Genomic DNA, 11,836 nt, shown 5'->3' with positions numbered 1-11,836 from the left:
TCACACGCGCGCCAGGCCGGACCGAACCCCCACGTCTCACTCTAATTTACCTGCTGGTCGGGAGTTGGGGGAGAGGACGTTACAGAGGGCAGGAAGAGGGAAGAAAGAGTCCGAGCCGGGAGGGGCAACAAAAACCCCCAACATATATATATATATATATTGACACCAGTGCAGAAAGAGGGCTGGCAGAGAGGAGGGGCGTGCAGGACAGTGTGGGAAAACACTGGGATCTGTTTGCGTGGGTCCGGGTTCTGCTTGACCACAGGAAGCTCAACAGTGTGCTCAGGGACCCAAGTGGAGGCCAAGTACACCCAGTGAGAGACACTGCAGCCTGAAAGGAATTAGAGGAGGGCTGGCAGGATTCCCATGACTGTTGAAACACTTTGGCAGGGGTTCTGCAGGAGTCACGTGGTAAATGAACTTTGAATTTCTGCTCTCACTTCCCAGTTCATTAGGAGGCGTTTTATGATTACCTAGGAGCAAGCCAATGAGGCACCAACCCGGATCTGCTCCCTAGGCATAAGACAAGAAAGAACCACACAGTCTCTCTTTGGATGCCCTTTGGAGGCTGCGGCCATTCCGGACTCTCCACTCCAGAAGGTGAGACATGATCAGGGGTTAGGGTTGCCCTGGAACTGTTCAGGACCTTCAGGGATCTCAGCAGTGTGGTGGCTTGAGCTTGGTCCTTTGCCATGTTGGCAGACAAACCCTGTATAAAGAAGTTGGAAAAGAGCTTTGCAGAAACTTTGGCTTGGAAACACAAGATCCTGGACTCTGGAGAGGGAACAAAAAGCTGGGTACATAAGGAAGTCCTATGACAAGGAGCCATGTCAATGTAGCGTGAAGCTGTCCCTCACGGGGCAAGGGAGAGAGAGAGCAAGGGAAGACAGGTATGTGTATGGATCTCATATAAGATCCTCAAAAGGATCCTAAAGTGAGGAGTGTTTTCCCCTTTGAAGACACTGGCTGAGAGAGGTGAAATGGCATGTCAAATACTTCCCAGCTAGAAAGAGGTGGAGGGGAATAGGGATTCAGTCCACCGTTTGTGATCTCACCCCTTGTCTCTTGGTGAGGTCATGGTTCTTCCTGAGTGACAGCAGAAGAAAATGCCTGTGAGCAGGCTCTCCATGGTTCCCGGGGGCTGAGAAGCATGGCGCTCACTCACCTGTTGTTCTCTGTCTTCTACAGGGCTGTAGGGAAGGTGTTCAGGTAGATCTAGTCCTGGCTGGTGAACACCGAGATTCCAAGTTGCAGACGTCTCCCCATGGCTCCATATCACATCCGCAAGTACCAGGAGCGTGACCACAAAAGGGTCCTGGAGTTGTTTATCAGTGGCATGGAAGGGAACATCCCTGCCACCTTCCGCCACATGTTGACCTGGCCGCAAAGCCGCCTGCTCTTAGGTGGGGTGCCTCTTGCCATGCTCTTGGTCTCTGGATCATGGCTTCTGGCCATTGTCTGCTGCTTCACCCTGCTCCTGTTCCTCTGGCTGTATGCCAGATATCCCTGGAAAACACATGTGGCTAAATGTTTGCACACGGACATGGCCGATATCTCCAAACACTACCTGAGCACACCTGGCTCTTGCTTCTGGGTGGCTGAGTGTGGGGGGCAGGTGGTGGGCATGGTGGCTGCCCAGCCTCTCAAAGATCCCCCCTTGGGGAAGAAGCAGTTGGTGCTGTTTCGTCTCACCGTGGCCATAGAGCACCGAGGAGAAGGGATAGCAAAAGCCCTGGTCAGGAGTCTTCTCCAATTTGCCCGGGACCAGGGCTACAATGAAGTTGTCCTTGAGACCAGTGTAGTGCAGCAAGGTGCCCTGGCCTTATACCAGCATATGGGCTTTCGGATGATTCGCAAAGGTTGTTGGGACCTGACCCCATGGCCAATGGCTCTTCATACAATTCATTTAATGTACCACATTTCTTCTCAGGAAAAGGGGCTATAAATCATACGCATGTTATATACATTCATATATGTAATATATTGTATATATATGTGTATATGTCCAGTTGATCCTACCATGGTAACACTGTTTCTGATATTTCAGTAGTATAATTCACTGAATGTCATTTTTGTGCATATGAGACTCTGGCCTGTTTGGTGTAAGACATGGATTCTGTGGGTTCTGTTTATTCTGCCTTTTTCAAGAGCTGTGTTCTGTCTGTCTAACACTATGGAGATGTTTATAAAAGGCAACAGGAAACAGTGGGAGACACATATTTCACTAGTGAGCTTGTGGAACATTAGGGTTTCTCCTAGGCCTGGGCCCCTAGCTCTTCAGGTTTTAGGTAGATCTGTAGGTGGCCTGGGTGACCTGAAATGCCAGGCCTAGCCTACTTCATCCTGTCCCGGCAGCTCAGCTCAAGCAAGGCTCCAGGTCTAGGCAGATCAGTCAGAACAGAAACAGAAAGGAGGGAAAAATATTTCTAGGTCTCTTCAGGAGTCACATGTGCAAAAACCTGAGACTTGGATCCACTTCTTTGGTGGTGGAACTGTACAATCACAGGGCAAAGGTTTGCCACAGAGTCCTGTAAGGAGAATGGGAACAATGACATGTTCCATTTGCTCTGTAGCCAGCTATGTACAAAGGAGGAGAATAGCACCATCTAGGCAGGTGAGGAGGACTTCATGGTCTGACCTGGACATGTTGGCCCCTTTGCCAGCATGACTGAGGGGAGTCGGGATATGGAGGGTTGCAACAGCGCTAGAAGAAAATATGGACTGAGGAGTGCTCCAGTGTTTCCTCGTTTGGAATCTAGGCTGGTCCAGGGAGTTCAGGTTCCTCTCAGACAATAACTTGTTAGCTCTGGCAATCCTGGGGCCAGCTCCAGTTCTGACATGATGTCTTGTTCATAGCAATCTCCAATTAGGAGTCTTCTAGGCGCCTCTGCCACTCCTGCAACGGTCCTGGTCACATACCCATTTTATCTCCCTGGAAACCCTATACCAGGTCATGGGGTGACTTCAAAATCAAATAACTTATAGGCCTGGACTGCTGGTCCCCTTCAGACCACTCTCTTCATCCCAGGCCTTGGTAACTACCCATGTCCTCTACTTTGGCTCATCCATTACTTCTGTGCCTGCCTCTGTGCACAGTATCTACCCATCAGATCTCCTGCTAATGTTTCCATCATGTGTCTGTTGCCACTTGAGTTCTGGTCCTCTCTTTGCACTCAATGGCAGAGCCTTTAGCACATCCACAGTGCCGCCGGAGGTGCAGGCCATGCAGCCTCTGTCCTGCTGTGCTGCTTCTGGTTCTCCTCCCCTAGCATGGCCAGTGCTTCTGGGAGCAGATCCCAGGGGTGACATGAAGGTGGACTCTGATGATTTGTGCAATTTACGATTTGTGCATTTCTATCTATATCAGGGAACTGCTTTAATTCCTGCTAGTCTTTTACAGGCAGGTCCTGCGGGTGCCCAGATGGCTTAGTGGCCAAGGAAGGGCGAGGATGGAAGGGATTGTGAAGGGTTGTGGAAGTCCTGTGACCCTGGAAATGCCAGGAAGGGGCCCAACCCCTCCTTGGTAGAAGCTGCCTCAGCGACCAGGTCCATTCCTCGTAAACTCTCAGACTCAGTGCTGCAGCTCAGCTTCTTCAGCTCCTCTCTGCATTCATCCCCCAAGTATAGCCAACTTTTCTCTTTCGTTCAATGCTGCCAGCGGGCCCTTTCATGCTCTTCTTTGTCCTGGCCAGTCTTGCTTTTCTTAAAACAATACATTCACTCTATTGTTATTATAAAAAGTGATTTACAGGGGGATTACAATTACATGAGTCAGATATTGAGCCCATTTCCTTTACTACAGTGTTTTCCCTTCCCTTACTCTCTCCCACCCACCAGTTATTTAGTTCACTTTCATCAATGTCCAGTGAGCTCCACTGCTGCATTTTTTCACCCTTTCCCTCAAGCTCTGTACCCTCCCCCACCATCCCAAACATAATATACCACATATTAAGAAAAGAAACATAATCATCAAAAATTAATAAAAGATCTCTTTGTTTCCATATCTACTTTGACATACACATCTATAATTTTATATAAATATAAAGAGGCATGTAGGCATTGCACCTTTGTGTTTCACGCCTTAGGGTGTCCTCTTTTGGTTTCACTGTGTGTGAGTATCTAGAATCCTGAATAATTTATGACATCCCAGTGTCATTTAGGTCTAATTTCCTTGTTTCAGAGAAAGCATGTGCCATTTGTCTCTCTGAGCTTGGCCTACCTTACTTAACATAATTTGATATAGTTCCATCCATTTCCCTGCAAATGACATAATTTTATTCTTTTTACTTGCTGTGTAAAATTTCATTGTACCATATTTTTCTGGATCTACTCATCTGGTGTAGGGCATCTGCGCTGTTTCCATAACTTTCCTGTTGAGAATAGTGTGGCAATGAACACGAATGTGTTAGCATTTCCTTAGCCTCAGGTCCTCAGCTCCTCATTGCAGTTTGAAGCCAGCCAAGCAGAAAAAAAAAATCCCTTTAAAACTCCATCTCCCAACTAACCAGCAAAGAGCCAGAACTGGAAGTGTGGCTCAAGAGAACCAGCCAAATGCTGAAAGCAGCACTGTGGCTCAAGTGGTAGAGCACTAGCCTCAAGCAGAAGTGCTCAGGGACAGTGCCCAGGCCTTGAGTTCAAACCCTGTGAATGCAAACTGGGACAAGCTATCCAAGCAATGAGCAACTAGACCTTCAGGACAAGGTCAATCCTGACAATGAGGAACCATGGAGAGGAGTAAGAGGAGATGAAGTCTCATCTTAAATGGAGTCAATTTAAACTTGCCCTTTCCAAATTAATCAGAGCCGGGAGATCAAGAGGAATAGTTGTTTACCCACCTAATGTCCATACCTGTCCATTTTCCCTCTGGACAGAAACTTGCATTCTTGCCTTTGTTACTTGATATATATATATATATATATGCGCCTCTGACTGGTTACTCCCAACCAGTCCACTATCCCTAAACACTCCCTTCCTGCCCCCAGTCCAGTTATTCCTCCTTCCTTGTAACAGGCCACAATTGGGTTTATGTTCCAAATGGAACTTTTTCTGGCTTGTGCCCAGGGTGTGTTCTCCCATGTTGTTCATGTTAACTGGTCCTATGAACTTGTCAGCCTTTTGCCTGACCTTTTCAAAAGTCTTTTAACAGGATAACATCCCTCACCCAGGATACCACCTGAGAACTTGCAGTTCAAGACCACCCTCTTACTACACTGCTCTGCCCAGCGCAGATCTGGATCCTGAAGACCCCAGCCCCAGTGACTCCTTGATGTGCCCAAGCTGCAGGAGGTAGCCAGAGGAGACATGACACCCATTGGCCCTGATAATCATTCTTGTGGAAATGATGAGGACTTTTACCAACCAAACTGTCAAACAAATACTTCTTGGATGGTACCAGGCCAAATGACGAATCAGGGACCCCTGACTACTTCGCCCCTTTACAGCAGGAAGTAGCTCCAGAAGAAACAACCTCCGCCCATACTCCTGGCCTGGTACCCCTCCTCTGTTATTAATAAACAACAAATGGGGGAATGTTAGCATTTCCTTAGCTTCAGGTCCTCAGTGCCTCCCACTAGCCCCCAGATCCACCCATACCTAATGAGCCACTCCTACTCACTACCTACCTACTTCCCCTTTATCCCCAGAGAGAGAAGCTGCTACCTGGATAAGAGGCAGATGCCATGTAGCTCCCTCTCCCGTGGGAACTATGGCCCCACTAATAAACCTCCTATGAACCTTCTTCTTCGGTTTCTGATTATCTTTGCATGGTCCCCTGGGATGGCTGGGACATATCCTTTCAGAATCTCCAGGTGTCTTTATCATTACCTGTCTTGTGATGTTCAGGGTAGATTCCCAGGAGTCGTGTGGCTGGGTCATAGGGAAGATCTATGTTGAGTTTTTTGAGGAACCTCCAGAATGCTGCCCAGAGTCATTGTTTACATTTCCACCAGGAGGGCAATGGGGCTCCTTTTTCCCTGGTTAATTGTTTTTTTTTTTTTTTTTTGGTTAGTTCTAGGCTTGGCGTCCAGGCCTGAGCACTGTCTCTGGCTTCTTTTTGCTCAAGGCTAGCACTCTACCTCTTGAGCCACAGTGCCACTTCTGACTTTTTCTATATATGTGGTGCTGAGGAATTGATCCCAGGGCTTCATGTATATGAGGCAAGCACTCTACCACTAGGCTATATTCCCAGCCCCCTTTTTCATTCTTATACCTCCTGTCTACCCATATCTTTGTGGGTTCTACAACAGCAATTTTCAGGTGGGGGGATGATAACTTCTTTGGAAATGGGGAGCAGGGAAGACCTTCTTGCTTGTATTCTGGTTTCCATTGAGATTCACCCTTTGCTCTTCACTGTAGCCCTTATACTGCCTACCACCTTATCTGGATGCCCTTTGAAAACTAAAGCATATGTGAAATTTTCTATGTCCTAAAGACTGAGACCAGTACGTGAGTGTTCATCCCAGACAGCTCATTCCACAGGCAACATGGCAGCCAGCATCTAGGAGGGAGAAAGGACAGGAGGGTCCCTTGCTCTTTGAGGTTGTCAGGCCTTGTCACCACTGTAACACTCAGGGAGTGAGAGATCTCCTCTACTCAAGAATTCATCCAGGCTTATCTTTCTGGAGCAAATCTGTACTTGCAGTGGGGTGACACAGCTCTTCCTGAATGTCTCAGTGTAGAGCCCCACATCTTGCTAAGTACATGCATGTGTGTGCACATTGGAGTAGGCATTATGGCTCATGGAATGAAGCTAACACAAGAAGAGGTACCATGGAATCATTAACTGGGAAACTCACTTGGTAAAAAAAGAAATTGTGCCATGAGAACTGAGGCAAATAATGGAAATTTATAGGAGGTCATCGAAGAGCCTGGAGGCAGCCAGGTTCTGCTGATAACTCTAGAGCACCACATCTTTCCTTATTAAATCACTTTGCACAAAAATCTTCTCTTGCCTCCTTCTCCTGATGGCCCAGAAGAACAAGCCTGCTGGCAGAAAGGAAATGATTCAAAGGTCTAAACAGTAAAGTTCAAGAAGAAGCCGGAGGAGGCAGAAGAAGAGGAGGAGAAGGAGAAAAAGGAGGAGGAGGAGGACAAGGAGGAGGAGAAGAAAACAAAAAGGAGAAGGAAGAAGGAGGAGGAGGAGGAAAAGTGAAAGAAGGAGGAGGAGGAAGGAGAAGGAGAAGGAGGAGGAAAAAAAGAAAATGAAGAAAGAAGAATTATACAACCTGTCTGTGCATGTCATTTATAATGACAAGAACAGAAAAAGAATCATGACAGTATAAATCAGACCACCATGTGGCCAAGAGCTTTAGCTTGCCCTCTAAATGACAGGTGTTAGGCTCAAGGTGAAGCATGAGCATGTCCATTGTGAATATAGCTTCTCACTTAGGGCACTCATGGAAAGAATAGTAAAATAGCAGATATGGTATAAATGACTGATACAGAAAGCATAACACAGTCTCTACAAACATCTATGCCTTTGTTGAGCTTGTCTTTACTTCGTCACCTATATATAACTAAAGAATATTTAGAAATAAAATAATTATTTCAGGCCAGCCCTTTTTCTTAAAAATTTATCCAAGATAATGAGAAATAAGAGTTCTCCCTAACACATTTAGTTAGCTAAGCTTTAAAGCTCAAGTTTCATGTACTATTTGTGGTCTCTATTTGTGGTCTCTAAGTGTTTGTGCTTAAATAAATAGTGGGGAGAGCTGTGGGCTTGCATGCATGCATGTGCACACACACACACACACACACACACACACACACACACACACACTTGCCTTACTGGGGTTAGAACTCAGTTCCTTGGATTCCATTTTCACTTGCCTTTTGCCTTCAGGGCTGGTGCTCTACCATTTGAACCACACTTCCAACTTTAGATCTAAGAGTCCCAGATTTATCTACCCAGGCTGGTTCTCAGATCTTAGTCTCTGGAGTAGCTACCATTATTAGCGTTAGCCAATGAGACCAGGTATATATATGTATATATATATATATATACTTAATTTATTTTTTGGTCCTTAAGCTTGAACTCTGGGCCTGGGCTCTGTCTCTAAACTTTTTTTTCCCTCAAGGTTAGTACTTAACCACTCGAGCCACAGCTATGCTGTTGGCTCTTTTGGAAATTAAAGTCTCACAGACGTTTTTGACAAAGCTGGATTTGAACCGCAGTCCTCAGATCTCAGCCTCCTGAGTAGCTAGGCTTAAACATGTAAGCCACCAGTACTATGCTAGATACATATATTTTATATGCACAAATATTTCTATAGCATAAAAGAAAATCCAAATTAGTAATAGCAGTTTCCTCTGTGGAAAAAAGCAATTTGTTCTGTGCAATTAAAATGTCTCCATCTTATAACCAGTCACCATTCTGTACTGATAATTCATGAAATTATTTGCTTTTCAACTTCAGTTGTGACTGTCATCTGGGTAGTTTGTAACCAGCCAGCCATGTCAAGGATACGAATCCTTGCCAATGCAGCTAAAGAATAGACACACACACATACACCCTCCCCACACATATACCTTGAGTGGGAATTTTCCACTGACTTTACCAACCTCCTCCCACTGTAATCGTCAGCTGCTCCATTACCAGCCCTGTTCCCAGATGGCCTTGATGAGAAGAATGTGTGCTTTTGCATCCAAAAGTACAGCACCTCCTCCCCACATTCCAGTAGGGATCTTTAATTGACAACTAGAGTAGGTTTTTTGTTTGTTTGTTTTTTCCTAGGCCAGGGGTTTGAACTCAGGGCCTGGGCACTGTCCCTGAGCTTCTTCTATGTGTTCTACCATTTGAGCCATGCACCACTTGCAGCCTTTTCTACTTATGTGGTACTGAAGAATCAAATCTAGGGCTCCATGCATGTTAGGCAAGCACTCTACCACTAAGCCACATTCTAAGCCCTAGAGTGCTTTCTAACTTCCTTATATATTATCCTGTTTCTCTAATCAGTTGTTAAAAAAAATCGTGAGCCTGCCTCCTTAGCAACAAAGAGGAGACAATGTCACCTTTGGATTAGGATAAAAACCAAGCAGACTCCCCCACCCAGTGTGCCTGCCTAGATTAGAGGAGAGCAATGGCAGAGCCACCCTTCATACTGAAGTAAAATGCCTTGATAAAATCTCCTGTATCACTTGTGTGTCTATTTTTTCAACACTTTGAGAAAAAGAAGTGAGTACCTACAGTAGTGGGTAGACAGGTAAGAGACACACCCTTTATTTCAGCTTTTTATACTTTTTGAATGTGTACTATATATGCAAGCTATGCGTTAACAAATTCAATTGACATAAGTGTGTATTCATGATGAGGATGCCACGGGAAGCTAAGTCAAGGGATCCCTTTTAGCGATTCACTGGAAGCTTGCTTCCCTCAATAGTAGTCTTATAGTTGGTATAGTCATTGGGAAACAGTGGTTCTGGAAAGCAGTCTATCTCATGGAATTGAAGCAGTCCTCTGGAGATCTGGTGCTTTTACTCTCCATTTAGTAAACCTTTGAAAGTCATGCCAAGGGGTGCTTTAGTTCTCTGGTTCTCTGAGAGTGGCCCATGGGTCTCTGAGAGTTGCTGAGGCTCTTTCAGGGCATGTGCAAGGCCAAAGCTACTTTTAGACCAGTAAGGCCCTGTGTGCCTTTTTCTCTTATTGACACTTGTACTTATGGAGGCAAAAAGCAATGGAGAGGCGGTTAGGACTTTAGAACCTCTGCTGAAGACAGCAGCACCAACCTGGCACAAAAATGCCAGCAGTGCCATGCAGGACACAAAGCACTTCTACTCTACCCTGAAATCTGGCCATCTGACTTAGGATTATGACAGACATTCTCCTGAAAAGGAGAAATGAGTCTCTCACTTCAGCTGGAGAAACAGCTGACAGTATTAGCTGCCAATGGAAACAAGTGAGCTTAAGAATAAAATTCTGAAACACTTGTATCTACCAAGATAAGCTTGAAAACTTTCCAGTACTTAGACTTTTCACAGGATCAGCAGTAATATTAACAAATGTGACAATTTTCATTACTTAAGTAAATTTGTCAACACTGGAAAATCTGAAGAACACACTTGCCAAAACATTCCAAATAAAACTACCACTTTATGACTTTAAAGAAGATTGAGCTGGATATGGTAGCATATATGTCAGCACTGGAGAGACAGAAGCAAGCAGGATTGTGATTAGCAGACCAGCCTGGGTTACCAAACAAGATTTTGTCTCAGAGAATCCAAAGCAGAAAGGATTGATTACCTGGAAAGAATGTTAAGCTATTGGTTGTGGTTCTGGTTACATACGTGAGAAATCTGATTCTTTAAATGGGTACTTTAACAATAATATCAGTTGACAACAGACAATACAAAAGGAAATAGGAAGTCCAGCTGACTTCCTTTAAACCGCAGAGATTTGTTAAAAAAAAAAAAAAGGTAATCAATACTAGCCTTCTCACTACAGTGTTTTTTTTTTTTATTTTTTGCTTTTTTGGATTGTTGTTGTTTTGGAAAACATCTTTATTTTTCACTTAAAAATAGACTACTGGGCTGGGAATATGGCCTAGTGGCAAGAGAGCCTGCCTCGTATACATGAAGCCCTGGGTTCAATTCCCCAGTACCACATATATGAAAAATGGCCAGAAGTGGCGCTGTGGCTCAAGTGGCAGAGTGCTAGCCTTGAGCAAAAAGAAGCCAGGGACAGTGCTCAGGCCCTGAGTCCAAGGCCCAGGACTGGCAAAAAAAAAAAAAAATAGACTACTTACATGAACATACAGTAGGCTCATTATTGTTTTTCATCTTATTGCTATTTTAAGTGCATTGAGAAATAAATCATTTTTAGGGTTGGAGGCATGGCTCAAGCAGTACAACATTTGGCCCCTGTTTTCTTTTTTAAAAAAATTTATTTATTTATTAAACAAATTTTTTTTGACAAGGTGTTGTGCAAAAGGGGTACAGTTACATAGTAGGGCAGTATGTACATTTCTTTTGTTATCTTACACCGTGTTTTTCTTTCCCTTCCCTAGGTCAGACAGAAATATATACAATACACAATGTACCAAGAACATATACAGTAGTCACGTGGCCTACGCCAAAGAAAATTCGCCTAGGGCTTTAAATGTAATGTCTCCAATAGACAGTATGTCGACAATAGTCTTATATGAATGTACATACATAGCTTTTGAGCTATTGTGATACACTGAGAGGTCAATTTTTGACCTTTATATGTTGAGTAGTTGTTTGGTTTTAGTTACATAATGTAGGGTCGCTGACCCAAACCTGTGGGAAATACCATTTGACAAGAGGTTTTTGGATTCACAGACCTGGTCTCTACTGTCTCCCCGTCACCCCCATCTTAACAGTCATATATCAGGGAGATCATGCTCCTTTGTTTTCTGTGTTCTAGGCTTGTCTCGCTCAACATTATTTGTTCAAGTTCTGACCATTTCCCTGCGAATAACAATATTTCACCATTCCTAATCGCTATGTAGTATTCCATTGTGTATAGGTACCATATTTTTTGGATCCATTCATCTGTAGAGGGGCATCTGGGTTGTTTCCATATTTTGGCTATTGTGAATTGTGCAGCGGTAAACATGGAAGTGCAAATGTCTTTTTGATATCTTGGGACCTGCTGTTCAGGATAGATGCCTAGAAGTGGAATGGCTGGGTCACAGCGTAGGTCTATATTGAGCTTTTTGAGAAACCTCCAAACTGTTCTCCAAAGTGGTTGTACTAATTTGCACTCCCACCAACAATGGTGAAGGGTTCTTCTTTCCCCGCACCCCCTCCAGCATTTGTTGTTGCCTGAGTTCACAGTATAGGCCATTCTAACTGGAGTGAGGTGGTATCTAAGGGCTTG

General features: G+C 44.7%; 1 protein-coding gene across 1 annotated transcript; it reads left to right on the top strand.

Annotated features, from left to right (window-relative positions):
* Positions 1–456: 456 nt before the first annotated feature.
* Positions 457–2,079, top strand: LOC125356343 (probable N-acetyltransferase CML1). The gene is made up of 2 exons (XM_048352751.1): positions 457–600; positions 1,189–2,079. Exon 2 carries the CDS (start codon positions 1,265–1,267, stop codon positions 1,943–1,945), a length of 681 nt encoding a protein of 226 aa, XP_048208708.1. The 5' UTR covers positions 457–600; positions 1,189–1,264; the 3' UTR covers positions 1,946–2,079.
* The last annotated feature ends 9,757 nt before the right edge of the window (positions 2,080–11,836 follow it).

This window comes from Perognathus longimembris, chromosome 8 (assembly GCF_023159225.1).
Source record: "Perognathus longimembris pacificus isolate PPM17 chromosome 8, ASM2315922v1, whole genome shotgun sequence".
Taxonomy (NCBI): Eukaryota; Metazoa; Chordata; class Mammalia; order Rodentia; family Heteromyidae; genus Perognathus; species Perognathus longimembris.
Note: the sequence above shows the minus strand (reverse complement) of the source record. Positions and strands in the feature narration are given on the sequence as shown.

Bases quoted from the DNA above. Each gene is read 5' to 3' on its own strand.
- LOC125356343 (XM_048352751.1), top strand. From the start codon at position 1,265: ATGGCTCCATATCACATCCGCAAGTACCAGGAGCGTGACCACAAAAGG.